The following is a 20,140-nucleotide window of genomic DNA, read 5'->3' on the forward strand; positions in this document are numbered from 1 at the left end:
TATGTTGTTAAATATATATATAGCAAGAGAGAGTCCCCGTAATTTTGGAAAGTTTTCTTGGTCTCAGGATAAAATCCTGAGAACGGAGACCGGCTGTCACCCAGTGTGTTCCTGACGGCGACCTGGGAGAGTGCCGCGTGGGGCCCGGGGGAGTGTGAGGTATGGAGACGCAGAGGCTCCTGGAGAAGAGGACCTCAGGGGGAATGTTCCAGGTGACCAGGTGGAGGCACCAGGTAGAATGCCCGCGGCCCTGATGCCCGCGGGGGAGGCTCTCTTGCTTGAAGGGGGCCTGGGGCGGGAAAGCTGAGAGAACAGGCCTCCCAAGCAGGCGCCGGAGCGAGCAGGGCTTGGAGGTGAGAGGGCAAGTGCAGGAGAACACAGTGAGGACAGGTGTCCGCTACGGGCCACAGAGCCCAGTGCCGGCTGTGCTCCAGGGAGGTGGGGGCATGAGAGGAACCCCCGTTGAGATGGCTCTTCAGTGGACAGGGGGCTGGGGCTGGCAGGGCCGGAGTCAGGGCAGGGGACCCAGCCCCAGCCTGGGTGTGAGGGGAAGGAGGCTGCCCAGCTCTGTCTGGAGGACGAGGATGGAGGAGGCTCCTGAGAGAGACAGAGGCCCAGCATGACCAACGGAGGTCTGCACATGCCCAACCACAGCTCTCTCTCTCTCTCTCTCTCTCTCTCTCTCTCTCTCTCTCTCTCTCACACACACACACACACACACACACACTACAAGGGTCAGGGCTCAGAGCACATCTTATTTCTTTCCGGGACAGGCTGAGAAGGGAAGGGGCTGTTGGCTTAGCGGAGGAGAAAGACCTGGAGGGAGAGGACAGAGCTAACTGACCAGCAGCCTCTTGCGGACCTCGCCAGGCCCTCGGGCCCTGGGGCTTCTGCCTGGAGGACAGAGGTGGGCAGCCATACCTGGCGGGCACCGCCCCCACCCATGGAAATGGATTGAGCTCCTCAGAGGGCCAGGGAGGAATCCTTACCACCTCCATGTTCAGTCCACAGTGGGCTCCACACAGCTTGGGGCACAGCAGAGGGGTGCCCCAACCTGGTGCCTGCCCACACTGCCTGAGTGTAGGGTGCATGCATAGACTCACTGACACCAGATGGCACGACTCTCCTCCCACTCAGTGAGTTTCTGGGCCATGTTAGTCCTCAGCTCCTCGCCCACCTCAGGGAGCCAGGAGGTAATCATGATTCCTTTAGCTGCAAGTGAAAGAAGCTAACTTTTTTATTTTTTTTAAATATATTTTTTATTGGTTTCAGAGAGGAAGGGAGAGGGAGAGAGTTAGAAACATCAGTGATGAGAGAGAATCATTGATTGGCTGCCTCCTGCACATCCCAGGCATGTGCCCTTGACCAGAATTGAACCCAGGACTCCTCAGTCCACAGGCCAATGCTCTATCCACTAAGCCAAACCAGCCAGGGCACAAACTAACTTATCTATATATATAAAAGGCTAATATACAAAGTGTCCCCTCGGGAGTTCCACCGGGAGTTCAATCACTCACTGTGACTTTCGCTGACCACCAGGGGGCGGCACAGAATGAAGGAAGGCCCCAGCCAGCAGCTGGAAGGTCCGGATCGGCCCTGATAGCCGGTCAGGCCTAGGGACCCTAACCGAGCATGAATTTCGTGCACTGGGCCTCCAGTTTAAAAAATAAAAACCAAATGAAACAATACTGGGTCAGCAGCTATGTGAGGCTGGCTTCAGGGTCCCAGAGACACACATTGCTGACAGTAGATGTCTTTCTCCTTGGCTTCAGCCTTCACACTCGCCCTCATTCTCTGCCTCTCTGGACAGAGGGAGGGGAGGGCAAAGCTGTACAAAGCCCCTAGCATCTCCCTTCAACACCCATACATAAAACCCTAGAAAACTTTGGCCCAAGTTAGGTCAGTCATGTGGCTAGGGCTGGGGGGCTCGGGGAGGGGATTTAATAGGGGGATAGGGACTGGTATTATTAGCAGAACCTCATGGAACCTGGGCAGAGCAGGTTCCCAAAGGCAGGGGAGATGTGGCTCCTCATGGGAATGGATGCCGGCAGGCAGAAACACAGGTGTCTAGAATATCCCGAGTTGGAGCACACTGAGGGTTGCTCTGGATGAGTTACAGACATGTTCCTTTAGCCAAGGGCAAAGGAAGGGTCCTCAGAAACCTGTGCCCACTGCCTACCACCCCAAAAAAGCCTTAAGCTATGTTCCATAGACCAGTAGAATTCAACCACTTTTATTTTAAATTACAAAAGATATATTTTATGCTGGCATTCAGACAACCAGTAGATATTGTAGGCTCGATCCCCACTGGGGAGTGTGCAGGATTCAGCCCATTGATGCTTCTCTCTCATCAATGTTTCTACCTCTCTCTCTCTTTCCCTTCATCTCTCTGAAATCAAGAAAGACACATTTTTTTAAAATAAAATCACTACTATTTTTACTCATTCCCTCCATGTTTATGTTTTTGTCATTATTTTTTACTTACTTTGTGTGTGTCAGTGTGTACCCCTTAATTTGCTGCTGTAATTAGACATAATCTTCCTACTTTTGCCCATTAACCTTTGTACTAGTGGTTAGTGTTGGCTGATCCACTGCTTTTATTATGTTTGCCTTTGTCGATGAGAATATTTTTTGCAACATTTTGTTATGCAGATTTTTTATTTTTATTTTTTGTTCTTCTTAAGAAGTCCCTTTAACATTTCCTGCAATGCTGGTTTGGTGGTGATGAACTCCTTCGCTTTTTCTTGTCTGGGCTTGATATGCTACGCTTTGTCATAATTTGTTGCACAGCAACAAAGAACCACCCACACCCTCCCCACCTCATTGCCCACTGCCAACTCTCCTGTCATTGCCATCAGCCAACTGTTACCAGGTGCCTGCCCAGAGCAGGCCCACTGCAAGGCCCACTGCTAAAAGAACACACTTGGTAAGATTCAAGCTTTAATTTGCCAAATGCCCAATGAGAGATTCACATGAGAAGAGTCGCAGGAAGCTGAAGAAAGCTGCAGGCTGCAGTAGAAGACTTAGCCAGCGCAGCGCAAAGGAGAGAGAAGGGCGTTGTAGGCAGGGAGAAGCTGGATCAATAGCTCAGGCAAGACTGGCTCACTGCGGTGTGGCTGGAGATGAGACCTGGCATGGGAGGCGAGTGGCAGGCAAGATGGCCAGATGGCGAAGGGCCTGACATGCAAAGCTAATTCCTTTGCGACTACCATGATAAAGGGGCCCAATGACCATATCTCCTAGGACCGTGGTCGGCAAACTGCGGCTCGCGAGCCACATGCGGCTCTTTGGCCCCTTGAGTGTGGCTCTCCCACAAAATACCACGGCCTGGGCGAGTCTATTTTGAAGAAGTGGCGTTGGAAGAAGTTTAAGTTTAAAAAATTTGGCTCTCAAAAGAAATTTCAATCGTTGTACTGTTGATATTTGGCTCTGTGGACTAATGAGTTTGCCGACCACTGCCCTAGAACAAAACTGCTGTAAGTACATTTATACTTGCCGGGTCATGTGGCTGAGAAAAGGTTCACTGTGGCAGTGGGGAGCTCCCGGAGGTTTTTGGGGATGATGCGATGTGGGTTCTAAGAGTATCCTGGAGTGATGGAGACCAGAAGTCGGAACATGACTGCCCCAAAGTCCTGATGTCAGGGTCAGGGTAGCAGCAGTGGACACTGGAGACCTGGGCAGCTGTGAGATGCTCAGAATGGCTGCTCGGATGTGGTGGGGAGGAGCAGTGGAAGGTGAGGTCCAGTACCCAGCTGGTGACATGGGAACACAGGGAGCTGGCTGAGAGCGGCCCTGGTCAGGGCTCCTGCAGGAGGCAAACCAATCGATGTGTTTCTCTCACATTGATGTTTCTGTCTGCTTTCCCTCTCTCTTCCACTCTCCCTAAAAATCAATGGAAAAATATCCTCAGGTGAGGTTTAACCAAAAACAAAAACAAAAACAAAAAAACAGCCCTAACCGGTTTGGCTCAGTGGACAGAGCTTCGGCCTGCCGACTGAAGGGTCCCAGGTTCGATTCCGGTCAAGGGCATGTACATTGGTTGCGGGCACATCCCCAGTAGGGGGTGTGCAGGAGACAGCTGATCAATGTTTCTCTCTCATCGATGTTTCTGACTCTCTATCCCTCTCCCTTCCTCTCTGTAAAAAGTCAATAAAATATATTTAAAAACAAACAAAAACAAAAAAACACAAGACTAAATGGCTCTAATCCTCTTTGTGCCCCAGACCAGTCATGTGACTTTGAGCAAGTCACTTTCCCTATTTGGGCTTGTTTTCCCTTAAGCAAAACGCCAGGCTTGGCCTTGGACTAGATGGTGGCTTTCAATCCTGCCTCTGAAGGACAGTGGGGTCCCAAAGCTGGTCAACAGGATCTACCTCCTAAAGCAAGTAGCAGCGGACTGCGACTAGCTCCAATTGTAGGGTTTTCTCCCATAATGTCGTCTTAAGCCATGAGCACCCAGCACTGGCGCTGTTTGTTTGCCGGGAAGGGGTCACAGAGAGCACAGGGAATGAAGAGTGGGAAATGCAGTGCGTGGGCAAACCTGAGCGGGTGGCCAGAGCGGTTGGGCAGTCTCCCTGTGATGGAGACTTCACGGTGTGGGTGTATGTTACACGTGCACTCTGCTTCCTGCGGCATTTCAGGGCGCTTCGCAGAGGACTCTGGAACTCCCGGGTGCCTGTTACCCAAAGAGACTGGAGAGACATCGGACTCAGCGCTCCCCAAGGGCCTTTCCACGGCTCACCTTTCATTTTCTCAGCGAGCATTTCCTAGCTCTTGGAGCCCATCTTGGATGAACACCTCTTCAGGCACAACACTGTGCCTGATATTCACTAACTCAGATAATCCGCATAGAATCTTCCCAACAGCTTCACAAGGTAAGTACTATTACTATATTCTCTTTTTTTTTTTAGTATTATTTTTATTGATTTCAGAGGGGAAAGGAGGGGGAGAGAGAGACAGAAACATCAATGATGAGAGAGAATCATTGATTGGCTGCCTCCTGCACGCCCCGCACTGGGAATCGAGCCCACAACCTGGGCATGTGCCCTGACCAGGAATCAAACCGCGACCTCCTGGTTCTTAGGATGATGCTCCACCACTGAGCCACAGCAGTGGGGTGTGGTTGAACTTTTAAGAGCCAGTGATCACTGCCACACCCTTTGCCTTCTCTAGGAGTTGCAGAAACACAATGAAGAGCCTCCCTCAGCCTGCCCCTGAGAGAAGAGGGTTTAAAACATTCGCCCGCCCTTCCACGCACCCTCTACCCCCAACCCATGAACACAGAGTGTGAATAAGAGGTAACCGTGATCATTTTTAAGCTGCTAAAATTTGGAGGTCGTTTGTTACTGCAGCGTAGCCTCGCCCATCCTGAGTAACCCAATGTCACACTATCTGCTGTTGATTATCTCTGGCTTCAGTCCCCAAACCTGCCTTCGCCCGGAAGCTCCCTGGGAGCACCGGCTCCACACTGCGACCTGAAAGCAGCGAGAGGAAAGGGAGTCTGTCCCCCGAACAGGGGAGTGGGGATGTGTTCTGGGAGGTGTGCCAGCCTTCGTCATGCTCTGGGGCAGGGGCTATGCTGGATGAAACCTCCACCAGCCCTGGAGGCCCTGGACAGACACTGCTCCTCAAGCTTCTCTCCCATACTCATTTATTGGCTCTCCTTACTTTTATTCCCCATTATTAAAGTAGGAATGACCGGTATGGCAGGAAGAGCACTGCCCTCTTATGTCCTGGGGGCACTGCAGGCTGACTATGACCTTGCAGGCCTGGATCTGAACCTCCTCCTCCGGGTGGATGACCAGGGCGAGCAGCCGGTCTGCCAGTCGTGACTTTTCCCCAAAGAGAGCTTCATGCAGAGACTGTTCGTTGTAATGCCATTTCACGGCGCGGTAGTGTGGCGTATTCCGGCCCTCACTCAGCCGCTCGGCAAACACCAGTACCTCGAACAACAGACTCCCTGTTTGTTTGGCCTGGAACAGGTTCAGAAAGTTGGCGTGCACCTGTGATGGGGATGAAGAGAGGGTGGCAATGAAATCCAAGACAAATCCTAAAGTTCTTCCATCTTCCTATTGCCTCAACTTCCTAATATACCTAATTTCAGAGTCAACTGTATGGGAGCATTTTAATTTTCTTTTCATTATCATCTATCCTACATAATAAAATGGTAATATGTAAATTACCATCACTCCGCTACGCCCACGATTGGGCCAGCAGGAGGCGCAGGGGGCGGGACTCAGGGTGGCCGGGGTAGCTGATTGGGCCAGCAGGACGCTGAGCTCGCGGCACCAGTGGCGCCGCGAGCTCAGCGTCTGTGCCATGGCTGCGCCGGAGGCTGTCTGCTCCGGCGCAAGGCCTTTCGAAAGCCTCCGCAGCGCCGGAGGCTTTCGGAAGGCCTGGGGCACCGGCGGACAGCCGGCCAGGTCCCCCACGATCAAAGGCCAAAGCGGGGGACCTGGCCGGCTGTCTGCTCCGGCGCAAGGCCTTTCGAAAGCCTCCGCAGCGCCGGAGGCTTTCGGAAGGCCTGGGGCACCGGCGGACAGCCAGCCCGCTGGTGCACCGGGTGCATGATTAAATCATGCACTGGGCCTCTAGTATATACATAAAAGCCTAAGTGACCGTAATGACCAAACGATCAGAACAACCAGTCGCTATGACACGCACTGACCACCAGGGGGGCAGACACTCAACACAGGAGCTGCCCCATGGTGGTCAGTGCACTCCCACAGTGGGAGCACCACTCAGCCAAAAACCGGGTGGCGGTGGAGCCAGAATGAGCCTGCCACTTCGGCACTGCTACATCCCCCAGGGGTCCCAGATTGTGAGAGGGCGCAGGCCAGGCTGAGGGACCCCACCCATGCACAAATCCATGCACCGGGCCTCTAGTTCTCTAACATAATTATCTTGTGGTCATAAAACATGAGTTATTTGGTAATAACATTGATTCTGGGAAATACGTCGTGACAAACTTTAAGGTTTAATGTGTGGTTAATTTTTATAAATGTTTTGTGTGTTTGAAAGGAATGTGCATTTACTAATTACAGAGCGTTCGGAGGATGTCTCAAGCTGGTTTGTGTTATTCCCAGCAAGTATACCCTTAACTAGTTTCAGGATTTTATCTATTAATTGCTGAAAGAGTAAAATCTTCCAAGTCTTCCACTGTGGTAGTAGATTTGTCAATTTTTCTTTATAATTGTTCAGCTGTGAGAAAGAAGGAAATCCTGCTAATTTGTGACATCATGGATGGACCTTGAGGACCTTATACTAAGTGGGATAAACCAGACAGAGAAAGACAAACAATACGTGGTATCACTTTCATTTTTATGTGGAATCTTTAAAACAAAGATAAGTCAGAAAGAAGAACCAAGATGGCAGCCTAGGTAACCACCTGTACTCACCGCCTCCTACAACCACATCAAAATTCCAACTAAAATACAAAACCACCATTGTTCAGAACTGCCTGAAAGCTGGCTGAATGGAAGCCCTACAACTAGAGAAGAAGAACGCATATCCAGACTGGTAGGAGGGGTGGAGGCACTGAATGGACTAGTCCCGCACCCACAGTGCTGTTTTTTCAGTCGGGAGGAAGATTGTCTCTGCAGAGACTGCCCGTGAGAAGCATGGGGGTCCCAGCCCCACGCCAGACCCCCCAGCCCCGAGTTCCAGAGCTGAGAGGAGAAGTCCCTGCAACTTTGGGCTGTAAAAACCAGTGGGGATTGTGGCTGAGTGACACTTAAGATGCTGGAGTCCCAGGTAGTCCTCTTAAAGGGCCTGCACACAAACTTAAACTGTCCCACTTCTTCTGAGCTCCGGCGCCAGGGGATCCAGACACATATGGGGAGGAACCGGATGGTCTGGCATCAGGGCAGGAACTCGAGGGCGGATTTCTCCCAGACAGGCGTGCTCACAAGGGTCATTGTTCCTGTGCTGGAACCTTCCTGTCACAGGGCTGACTGGCAGCCATATCTGAGTTTCCATCAGCCTGCTTCACACTGTTTGCTCTACTCTGGGGATTCCCTGAGACTCCACCCCATCCAATTTGCAGCCCCACCCAAACTGTTTGCAGCAGCTTTTCCATATGAATGGCCTGTCCTGGCTCAGGCTTCAGACTTTTGCTAAAATCTCTTGAACAAGCTGCAGCTGGTGACAGCGTGCCCCAAACCTATCAATAAAAGGCTCAAGACTGGGCACTAGCACCAGCCTGCCTTCTTCACAGCTGGGCCTCATCTCCTGCACAGCAGTCCTCCCACTGTAGTCACAGCCAGTCCTCACAGCCAATTGGCCTGGAGGTCAACTCCTCCCAGTGACACCAACAGCAATCAAGGCTCAACTACAAGACTGTGCACACAGCCCACACAGGGGTGCACCTGGAGTCCCCAGGTCAGGTGACTGGGGAGGCTGAGCCACTGGGCCTACAGCACACCAATACTACACAAGGCCACTCTACCAATTCCAGGAGACATACTAGCTCTCTCTACCTAATACATAGAAACAAACACAGGGAAGCACCCAAAATGGGGAGACAAAGAAACATGTCACAAATGAAAGAAATAGAAGCAAGCAAACTACTGGATACAGAGTTCAAAACCATGGTTATAGGTTACTCAAGGATCGTCATGAGACTTTCAAGGATCTTAGTGAGAATGTCAAAGACATGGAAAAGAACCAGTCAGAAATTAAGCATACACTAACTAAAATAAAGAATAATTAACAGGATTCAACAGTAGAGTAGAGGATTCCGAGAACTGAGTCAATGGTTTGGAATATGAGGAAGCAACAAATACCCAACCAGAACAGCAAAAGGAAAAAAGAATCCAAAAATATTAAGAAAGTGTAAGTAGCCTCTGGGACAACTTCAAGCGTATCAACATTTGCATCATGGGGGTGCCGGAAGGAAATGAGAGAAAGCAAGGTATTGAAAACCTATTTGAAGAAATAATGACAGAAAACTTCCCATCCCTGTGAAAGAAACAGACTTACAAGTCCAGCAAGTGCAGAGAGTTCCAAACAAGAGTAACTCGAAGAGGCCCACACCAAGTCACATCATAATTAAAATGCCAAGGGTTAAAGACAAAGAGAGAATCTTAAAAGCAGCAAAAGAAAAGCAGCAAGGGGGCTCCCATATGACTGTCAGCTGATTTCTCAACAGAAACTTTGCAGGCGAGAAGGGAGTGGCAAGAAATATTCAAAGTGATGAATAGCAAGAACCTACAACCAAGATTACTCTACCCAGCAAAGCTATCATTTAGAATTGAGGGTCAGATAAAGAGCTTCACAGACTAGAAAAAGCTAAAGGAGCTCATCACCACCAAACCAGTATTACATGAAATGTTGAAGGGTGTTATTGAAGAAGAAGGAGGAAGAGGAGGAGGAGGGGGAGGGGGAGGAAATAAAAAATATGAACAATAAAATGGCAACAAATCAAATCTAAAAATAAAAAACAAACAAGAAATCTAATGAACAAAAGAAACTGGTGAATAAACACAATCAGAGGCATGGAAGCATGGAACAGACTGACGAATCTCAGAGGGAAGCAGGTGGGGGTGGGGGGGAGATTAACCAAAGTTCTTACCTAAGAACATAGACAGTAGGGTGGTGAAGGCCTGGGGTGGGGCAGGAACCAGGTGGAGTGGGGTGATGGAGAAAAGAGGGGGACATCTGTAATACTCTCAACAATAAAAATTTTTTAAAAAAGAAAAGTCAAAGTCGTAGAAACAGAGACAAATGGCTGTCAGGGGTTGGAGGAGGGGGAAGTAGGGAGCAGTTGGTAAGAGTACAAACTTTAAACTATTAAACAAGTAAGGTCTGAGGCTTTATGTAAAACATGTTGACTACAGTGGATAACACTGTATTAGATCATTGAAATTTGCTAAGAGATTCGAACTTAAATGTTCTCACCACTCCCTCCCCCCAAAAGTAGATGTGAGGTGATGGGTGGGAATCCTTCACCATGCATGCATGTTAATCACCACACTGTATACTTGAACTATCCTACAAGTTTATTTGTCAATTATACCTCAACAAAACTGGGGGGGAAAAGGAGAAAATTTGTTTCCTTGTAATTCTATCAAGTTTTGCCATCTATATTTTGAGATTATGTTATTAGGTTCATCTAAATTTAGAGTTGCTTTATCCCCGTGAACCATTAATTATTATGGTGGTGACCTTATCTATTCCTAATAATGGCTTTTGTTATAAGTAACTTTTCCCTAATATTAAAGTAACTACATCAACTTTTGTCTTGTCACCTGTGTTCCTCATTCTCAGAGTTTAGAAAGCCCCTCAAAGGAGAGCCTCCTCCCAGCAAAATTGATTCTGATTATTTTGGGAGGACAGATGAGGGAGTGCCTTTCAGTGCACCTAGTGCACAGGCAGGGAGAGGAACACGTATGTCTTGTCAGGGCTACGTATGTCTGGAGATTTCTTCCTTCCCCAGTATCCGAGTTGGCATCCACCAGCCCCTCATCACTTCCTTCCTCACCTGGCAGTTGAGAATATCATAGAGCAGGTCATTCTTCTGTGCCAGGTGGCTCAACAGTCGTATGGCTTGCACCTAAATAAGGAAAATAGTAAAACACGAGAAGGCAGGTGAGTGCGGGCCTGAGCAGAGAAGACCCAGGTCTCTCCTCCCCCGTCTAGATGCTGTGCCAGGGCTGGTCAGGAGGGCAGGGCCTGGGCCATGGTCTTGAGGCACCTGTGCCAGGTGATAGTCTGACTGAAGAATCTCCATCAGGGCAGGCATCACCCGTCGCAGCTGTGGGTGCACAAAGTCAGGCAGTGGGAGGTTGTTGAGGAGCCTGAGGCCAGCGATGTGCAGCTCCGAGTCCCAGATGGTGGATATCAGCTCCAGGACCTTGATGAAGTGTTCCTGGGGTGGGGGAGGGGGGGAAGAAGGGTCTGCTTTTATATGATCTCACACTACCCGGGCCTCTGCCTTCACTCTTCCCTGCCCCACCCAGGACGCCTGAGCCGAACCCAATAGAAAATTACATCTGACAAACTCAACATCATTTGACCTAGTTGACCGTTCCCATAGTCTTGAGATTCCTTCTTCACTTGGCTTTCCTTTCAGTCTTCTTTCTGGTTCTTATGCCCAAGAAACATCAATGATGAGAGAGAATCATTGATTGGCTGCTTCCTGCACGCCCCCCACTGGGGATTGAGCCTGCAACCTGGGCATGTGCCCTGACCGGGAATCGAACCGGTGACCTCTTGGTTCCTGGGTCAATGCTCAACCGCTGAGCTACACTCGGCTGGGCTCCCCCTCCCTTCTGCTCTTTCTAAAAATCAATGGGGAAAAAAAATAAAAAATAAAAATCAATGGGAAATTATCCTCAGGTAAGGATTCACCAAAAACAAAACAAACAAAAACAACTGCCACCCCACCCCCATACCAGCCTTCCTTGTCCCCCATCTTTTACTTTTCTCCATTACACCGTCACAGGTGTAACACACTTTTTATTTGTAAACTGTTTATTTTCAAATAATTATAAATTCACGGGAAGCTGCAAACATTGTACAGAGAGGTCCTTGTGCTTTCACCCAGTTTCCCTCCATGATCACATCTTCCATAGACAACGTCAAAACTAGGAAATTAGTATTGGTATGGAGTGTGTTTAGTTCTACGTCATTTTATCACAGGTGTCAATTCATGTAACCACCACTACAATCAGCAGAGTATTCCACCAAAATTGTCCATCACCACAAAGATCTCCCTTGCGGAACCCCCTGCAGTCACACCTCTTCCCACCAAAACCAGGCCTAACCACTAGCAACCACTCATCTGCTTTTTATCTTATAACCAGGGGGCGGGGGGAGTGTCCCTCAGCCCAGCCTGCACCCTCTCCAATCTGGGACCCCTCGATGGATGTCCGACTGCTCGTTTAGGACCAATCCTGGTAGGCCTAAACAGGCAGTCAGACATCCCTCTCACAGTCCAGGACTGCTGGCTCCCAGCTGCTCACCTGCCTGCCTTCCTGATTGCCCCTAACCACTTCTGCCTGCCAGCCTGATCACCCCCTAACCACTCCCCTGACAGCCTGATTGATGCCTAACTGCTCCCCTGCAGGCCTGGTCACCCCTAACAGCCCTCCCCTGCATGCCTGGTCCCCCCCCAACTGCCCTTCCTTGCAGGCCCGGTTGCCCCCAACTTCCCTCCTCTGCCGGCCTGGTCACCCCTAACTGCCCTCCCCTGCAGGCTTGATTGCCCCCAATTGCCCTTCCTTGCAGGCCTGATCACCCACAACTGCCCTCCCCTGCTGGCCTGGTCCCTCCCAACTGCCCTCCCCTTCTGGCCATCTTGTGGCAGCCATCTTGTGTCCACATGGGGCAGTCATCTTTGACCACATGGGGGCAGCCATCTTGTGTGTTAGAGTGATGGTCAATTTGCATATTATTCTTTTATTAGATAGGATTCTGACAGTTGGAGAATGTTATAGAGATAGTATCATACTTTGTGACCATCTAAGATTTTCTCACAGTATAACGCTCTTGAAATCCATCCAAGTTGTTGTGTGCATCAGCAGTCCATTCCTTTTTATTACTGAGTCGTGTTTCATGGTATGTGCGACCAGTTTGTCTAACCAGTGATCTACTGAGACTCGCTGTGGTTGTTTCATTTTTTACAAACAAAGTTTCTATGGACAATTGTGCACAGGTTTTTGTACAAATGCAAGTTTTCATTTGTCTAGGATAAGCGCTGAGGAGTTTTTCTAGTAAATTTATAGTTAGATTTTTTAAGAAACTGCCAAGCAATTTTCCCCAGTAGCTGTTATGCCATTTTACATTCCCATCAGCAATGTATGAAAGATCTAGTTTCTAGACATCTTCGCCAGCGTTCAGTGTTGTCACTAATTTGGAGTTTAGATCACGTAACAGGTGTATTGTATCTTATTGGGGCCTTAATTTGCATTTCCCCAAGGACTAGTGATGTTAAACATCTCTTCCTGTGCTTATCTGCAATCTGTGTATCTTCTTCAGTGACATTTCTCCATGTCTTCTGCCCATTTCTAATTGGATTGTTGGTTTTTTTTTATATTGAGTTTCCAAAGCTCTTTATATAATCTAAATATGTGTCCTTTGTCAGATATGTGGTTTGCAAACATTTTCTCCCAGTCTGTAGCTTATCTTTTTATCCTCTCAACAGGGTCTTTCATAAAGCAAATGTTTTTAATTTTTATAAAGTCCAATTTCTCAATTCTTTATTTTATAGATCATGCTTTTGGTGTCATTTCTACAAACTCTTCATCAAGCCCTACGTCCTACAGATTTTCTCCTTTGAAACTGCAACAGCACCTCCATCCCAGCCTTCCTTACCAACCTTCTTGTTTTTCTTTGTCTCCGTAGCACTTCATTACACATTTGATTATTTGTGTATTGCCTGCCTTGCCCTGCTGGACTCGAAGTCCCACTGGTACAGGGGGTCTTTCCTGTTCTGTTCACTGCTACCTCTCCAGTGCCTAGCACAGTGTCTCGGTACAAAGTGCTCAGTATACATTTGTTGAATGATTAAAGGGATCTTGGCTTCTGAGATGCAAGGTGCTTGGACCAAGAGGTATTACTCAAGACAGGTAACCTCACAAGCTGTACCGCTGTGAGCCACATGAGAGGGAGACAAGACTACTGGAGTGAGGACCACAGCAGTCCCACGAGAGCCCTGCTCCTCCCTGCCCCCGCCCCTCACTGTCTGCTAAGTTTCAGGCAGAGAGAACAGCAGGTGCAAAGGCCAGGGCGTGGGAGAGCATGAAACACACAGTGTAAAAGGCTGGGGTTGGGGCAAGGGTGGAGCGCCTCAAGGAAGACCAGCAGGAGGGGGATGGGATCAGATCCCTCTGGAGGGGGTGGTCTGACTTGGGGAATGGGGATGAGCTCCGTTTTTCATGTGTTGGGTTCGAGGGCCACTAGGCCGTCTAAGTCGAGCAGCTGGCCACAGGTCTAGAGGTCAGGGGAGCCCCATACTGCGGACAGAGAAGAAGGAGAGCACATCTAGATGGAAACCGAGGCCAGGGAGTGGCTGCTGTCACCGGGATAGCGAACAGGGTTCAGGTCCTCAGGATACAAGCGCTGGAGGAAGAAGGAACAGCGATGCCCAGTGCTTGTGAAAAACACAGCTCCCTGCTGAACTGGACTCTGGGTATGGGGTCCCAAAATCTTCATTTTTAACCAGCCTTCTGGGCAATTCTGATAAACTTAAGAACCACAGCCTTTGGGAAACTGAGAGGGCTGAGGGATGAAGGAGAGGCAACAAGAAAGTGAAGGCCTCAAGACATTTGTTCCCCCAAAAAGAGTTTGATGTAAAAAAAATTAAAGTGTGAAAATACCAAGGCTTGGGGGGGTGGGGGATACTGCCACGAAACCAGCATACAGGGCAGGTAGAGGGAGCACACTGATACAACCGGCCATGAAAAGGTGGGCACACCATCCCCCAGCCACTGCCCTCCTGCATACACACCCGGGGAGAGTCTCCATGTCCACAGGGGAGATGTGTACAAGAATGTTCACAGCACAAAGCGCAGACGATACCGTCTAATAGCCTGATTATTAAATAACAGGGAAGGAGGAGAGGGGAGCCTGGTAACACAGGCATGCCATTTATACAGCTTTGCCAGAAAGCTGCCGTTTAGACACATGCCCAGTAAGGCCTGGGAAGATGCTCACTTGTCAGTCCCACCTGGGAACAGGTAATTGGCCAGAACAGGCGTGGCCCCTGCAAGGATGTGAAATCTGATATTTAAGGTCCTAAACAAAGGCATTTCGCTCTCCTTGTGCTCCCTTGGCTCTCTCTCTTGCTGCTCACTTCTTTTTCTTTTTCTTTTTTTTAAATATATTTTTATTGCTTTCAAAGAGGAAGGGAGAGGGAGAGAGAGATAGAAACATCAATGATGAGAGAGAATCATTGACCGGCTGCCTCTTGCACGTACCCTACTGGGGATCGAGCCCACAACTCAGGCATGTGCCCTTGACGGGAATCGAACCCAGGACCCTTCAGTCCACTGGCCGATGCTCTATCCACTGAGCCAAACCCGCTAGGGCTCTTGCTGCTCACTTCTGACTCCTGGCTTGTGGGGCTCCCACAATCTGCATTCACCCAGGTGGCTCATGGCCGTGTGGGACCCACACAGTGGGCTGAAGGGCTGGGTCTAGCCCGTTACTGAGCCGGACTCCACTCCACATGGTGGAAACTCCGGACACTGGCTTTGCTTCTGGTTCTACGGAAGCCCCAGCTGCATATTTCCCATGCAAATGAAATCAGTCATTCTCCGTGCGACTCCTAGACAATCCCTTTTCTGAGGATATCGCAGGAACCCCACTCCCATTAGTGCTGGAGGAATCGCACCCACCCAATCCTCCAGCAACACACACAATTCAGATGTTTACCTGTGGGCAAATGGATAACTGGTTACAGTGGGAGCAGAGCTAGCCACATCAACGTCGAGGGGAAAGCCAAACCACACCGTACAAACGGCAAACTTCCGGGTACATGACGCTTAAAAACATGGCAGGCTATATTTTACCTATTCATTTATTGTCTGCCTTGCCCTGCTGCCATGGAAGATGACCCATGTAGACATGGTAAAACTACAGAGAAATCAAGGAATTGATTAACAAAATGCAGGCAACCGATTGCCTCTGGTCGGGGAGGAGGCTGGCATTGGAGAGGGTCACAGTTTAGTTCTTAGCCTAGTTCTAGTTAATGCACGTTTTGTTTTATTGTTATTATTTCTACTGTACACATATAAGATGTGTGTAAGTTTTAAATACTTTACTTACTTTCAATTTGGGAGAGACAAGACCATTTGTTAGAGAGAAGTTTGGAGGTCAAGGAAGAGGCTAAGTTGAGCTTTTTAAGAAGAGAGGGACTAGAGCATGCTGAATGCAACGGCGAGGAGCTGGAGCGACCGCATGCGACAGAGAGCCGACCAGGAGAGAGGCCCTCAAGGATGGGGTGCGACCAAGACAGACGAACACTGACCGCAGATGGGAAGCAAGCCGTGTTTCCATGGCACCAGCAGGCTGGGTGTGGGAGCAGGCAGGCTGGGCCTGGTAGCAGGAAGCTGGGGGAGATGACATGGGGTGGGCCCAGCCCCCGCCTTGGACCAGCACAGCGTGGGGGGTGTGGTGTGACAGAACACCTGGTTCCAGGCACAGAGCTCCCAAAATCCTGGCAGTTCCCTGACTGGAAGCTCTTTTGTTATTCACAGTCACCCCCTTTCCACCACCCCAACATTTATGCTAATGAGGTGACTTGTGGCATGCCTCTAGACAGCTTCTGGATGGGGCTGGTGGCCAGAAAGACCACGCCTTGATGAGAGGATTGAGACTTTTAGCCCCATCCCTGACCTCTGGGGAGCAGTGGGGGGTTAAAGAGTGAGTTCAGCCTCCAATAGCCAATGACTAATCAATCATGCCTACATAATGAGACCTCCATAAACACCCCCAAATGACAGGGTGCGGAGAACTTCTGGGTTGAACACATCGAGGCGCTAGGAGGGAGGCTAGCCGAGAGAAGACACGGAACCTCTGTCTTCCTCCAAACTTCGCCTCTCTCCCATTGGGCTGCTCCTCAGTTACATCTTTTACAATAAACCGGTAAGAATGAGTAGTATTCTCTTGCGTTCTGAGAGTCGTTCTAATGAATTATCAAACCTGAAAAAAGGGGGTCGCAGGAACCTCCAAATTTATAGCCGGTCAGGCAGAAGTGCTGGGACTTGTGACTAGCATCTGAGGCGGGGCAGCCTGCTGGGACTAAGCCCTTACCCTGTGGAGTCTGTGCCAACTCCAGGTGGTGTCGCCATTGGGTTAAATTGTGGAACACCCAGCTGCTGTCAGAGAGAACCTCGGGGGGCTTTCAGCTATTTGGGGTTCCGAGATACTCCTAGCCCTAGAGCCCAGTCCAGGTTCATGCTGAGAGTCAAAGGCTTTGAATGACCCTGCTGGGAATCTGACCACCATTTTCCCACTTATTTCCAGGGGAAAACCTACTTCTGGTTTATAAACTCAGACCCAAACAAACTTGTGGAACGTGACTGCTTATCCTACGCCTGTTAAAGGACCCATGGCTGCGGGCATCCTGTGTAATCGGCCCCACCTCGTGCCCCTGGGCTCACCTGAATTTTGAGCCTGAATTTTCTGATGCCAGAGAAAGCCTTAAGGGTGTTGAGAGCTTGGATTTTGACACAGTTGTCCTTGTCATCCAGCATGGAGCCCACGAGCATGATGTCATCAGGAGTACAAGCAGAGGCCTAGGTGTACCGGGAGAGACGGAGGAGGCAGGAGCAGTGCATGTCCTAGGCCCAGTGCCCCCCCTCCCCCATGTCACCAAGACCTCTCCCCACAACCCCTCCCGCCATCATCAGCCAGAGGGACAGGTCCCAGGACTCAGTCTGGCCAGTCAAGGGGGCAGGGGTGAGCTGTAGCCGCCAGGGGCCAGGCTGGCTAGGAGGGACCTCCTGCTTCCCGCCCCTCACCTCAGCCTCCAGCAAGTACACACAGCGCGTGATATTGTGCAGGATCATGCCCTTGGCGTACTCATCGTGTCTGTTCTCCAAGGAGTTGAGAAGCCTCCGGAGCTCACCGGAGTCCCCCCCGTGCCGCTCTCGCTCGATGGCCAGGCCTAGACAGCCAACCCAGCCAGTTCAGGCTGTGGACTCAGAGCGAAGACAGAATGGGGTTGGAAAGAGGGGGAGAAGGACCTGGGACAAAGCTGCCCGCCTCTTCTGAAGAGCTTTCTCGCTACATGCAGGACCACCGCGTACAGCTGAACGGTGTGGAGTGCACAGCGCACCTTATCTAATGCTGTGTCCGTCACGTCATAGACATCATCGTTTTAAATATTTACTCTACAATTTCCTGGCATACGCAGTAACACACAGCTTTCCATCATAATCAGCATACGGCGATGATATTCCAGCAGATGGCAACAAAACGTCTTGCAGAAGGGGTGCCCTTTTCTACTTTGCCCAAAGTTGTCATATGAACTAGTACAGGCTCTGGGCATGTAGGTCCCCCAATTTTCCCTTGGGGTGGGGGCAGGGGCTGCTGATGCCTGATCCTCACGCAGTGGCATCCCGGAAGCCAGAGTGAATGGAGAGTGTAAAGACCTGCCAGGTGAATCCTGAGGACCCCCGAGTCCCAGGCCCCGTGCCGGGGTGAGTTTAAGGAAGGTGGAGAAGAGAAAGAGAGAGGAGGAACTTGGAGTCACCTTTGGGCCCTCCCACACTGGAGGCTTTGGGGAGCAGGTCCTCCTGGGGCCGAGTCCTGCCCCCAGGGCCCAGACACTCACGGGCGATGCAGGTGGGCGAGGAGGTGGAGAGGGGCGGCTGGCATTTCATGCCAGCCCTGATGGCCTTGTAGAGCAGGTAGACGGCCCCGGCGCCGATGGTCAAGCCCACTACACTTTTGCGGACGTCCAGTTGCCCCAGTGGGGAGACGTTCTTGCCCATGTCCTCAGCGCCACCTTGGGCCCAGGTGGGAGCTAGGCCCGAGGCGCCTGGTAAGGGCCTTCCGGAACCAGAACCCTGGCAGAGCCAGGAACCAGGGTCCCAGAATCGGAACCCAGGCAACAAAGGAAACTGAAGAAATGGTGGGATGGAGGGTGCCCGGGAAGCAGGGGAGCCAGAGCTGCTTGGAAGGGGAGAAAGTTTAGCTTAGAGGCTGTGGGAAATGAAGCTCAAGACTCCACTGGAATAAAACGTCTGGGCAGGCAGGATCTTCACCTCCCCTGTTCCTTAGGGCAGCCAGGCTGGTGGGGTGCCAGCAGGGGGCTCCGGAGGCTGCCTCTCCTCCATTAGAGGGCAGCAGAGGCCCAATTTCTGGGCTGGGCCTTTGAAACTTTCTGGGAGGGGTGTTTGGGGTGTGCCCACTGGCAGCCCCAGTTCCCTCACTTCCCTGGCCCTCCTGTCTTCCATCTCTTCACCACAGATCCACTGCTGGGCCGCAGGAGCTGCTGCAGGCAGCCCCCTCCCCCACCCTCCAAAGCAAGGATGCAGTTTAAGAAGTTCTGCAGAGTCTTGAGGCAAACCCACCATCTCCCAGCACCTGCATGTGTCCCTGCAGTGTACAACCTGTGGGACCAGAAGCTCTGGAGGGTAGTTGTCTGCATCTCCAACATGCAGCACAGGCTTGCACTTAGTAGGTGCTCAAGTCATGGCTTCTGTTGTTCCTAGAGGACTTGAGGGCAGAACAGGCACAGAATCTAAATACAGGCTCCAGGCCCATTTCACCAGTGTGGCCTAGAGGAAGGGACTGCCCTTGCCTTGGTCTCAGTTTGTGGATTTCTACCCTGAGACCCAGGTTTACCATTCTAAAACTCCAGGTTTAAAACTTGGGTAGGATTGTGCCTTTAAACTATGGGGGCTTAAATCTGTGAGTACCACCCCCAGGCAGGATGAGGCTTGAGGCCTCTTCTGGGAGAGCCCAACTTTGGAGGCCTTGATCTTCACTACTAGGATGGGGCAGGTGGCCAGACCCTTCCATCCTTCTCTTCACCCCATGGCCCCACACCTGCGGCCTCACCTCTGGTGTAGAACCAGAGCCAGCGCCGAGCATGGTTGTACCAGAGCAGGGCTTCCCTGCCTGGCTGCGAGCTCCTGTTGGAAGGCTCTGGGTCCTGGGCTGCACCTGGGCTTGAAGGAGGCGGGGAAACAGGAAAACAGCCTCCCCAAGGATGCTGCAGCCACCCAGGCATGTCCACTCAGAGCCTTCGCTCACCACACCCGGCTGCAGACAACACTCTTACATGGCCATCTCTTCTTCCCTCTGCCCCAGCCCCACAGACACCCAGCTAGGTAGCCTATGGGTGACTACACAGACTCCCTGCGAGGAGGCCTCCGCCCTGCCGTAGGGCCAACAGTCACCACCCATGACCTCCAGGAAGGAAACGCCTGCCTGCTGAGGACTGCTTTAGGTTCCAAGGGGACCCTGGTGGGCCTGGGGATAGAGCCTTCAGAACAAGGTCCCTGCCCTTCTCTGGGGTGTGACTCAGAGCTACTGGCCTCTCCCGCCCATGGATTTGATCCTGCGACCTTCACAGGCTAAGCAAACACAGCGCTCACCTGTTCTGCAGAGGCCTCCAAAGGCGATCTCTTTCTCGGCCCTCACCTAGCTCCTTCCCGCTGCACCGAAAGCCCCTGTCTACCGGTTC

The 20,140-nt window shown here is 50.9% G+C and overlaps 1 protein-coding gene across 1 annotated transcript; it reads right to left on the reverse strand.

The window, feature by feature from the left end:
* Positions 1 to 5,511: 5,511 nt before the first annotated feature.
* On the reverse strand, positions 5,512 to 19,747 carry ARMC12 (armadillo repeat containing 12). The gene is made up of 6 exons (XM_079779819.1): positions 18,200 to 19,747; positions 17,466 to 17,611; positions 17,106 to 17,240; positions 10,694 to 10,867; positions 10,481 to 10,552; positions 5,512 to 6,002 (listed from the first exon to the last, which is right to left on the reverse strand). Exons 1-6 carry the CDS (start codon positions 18,438 to 18,440, stop codon positions 5,670 to 5,672), a joined length of 1,101 nt encoding a protein of 366 aa, XP_079635945.1. The 5' UTR covers positions 18,441 to 19,747; the 3' UTR covers positions 5,512 to 5,669.
* Between the last annotated feature and the right edge of the window lie 393 nt (positions 19,748 to 20,140).

Source organism: Cnephaeus nilssonii (assembly GCF_951640355.1).
Source record: "Cnephaeus nilssonii genome assembly, chromosome: 9".
In the NCBI taxonomy this organism is placed as follows: domain Eukaryota; kingdom Metazoa; phylum Chordata; class Mammalia; order Chiroptera; family Vespertilionidae; genus Cnephaeus; species Cnephaeus nilssonii.

Bases quoted from the DNA above. Each gene is read 5' to 3' on its own strand.
- ARMC12 (XM_079779819.1), bottom strand. From the start codon at position 18,440: ATGGGCAAGAACGTCTCCCCACTGGGGCAACTGGACGTCCGCAAAAGT. The intron at 17,612-18,199 runs GTGACTCCAAGT...TTGGCTGTCTAG, and splicing joins CAGTGTGGGAGGGCCCAAAG to GCCTGGCCATCGAGCGAGAG. The intron at 10,868-17,105 runs GTGAGCCCAGGG...CCCCCACCCCAG, and splicing joins AATTCAGGCTCAAAATTCAG to GAACACTTCATCAAGGTCCT.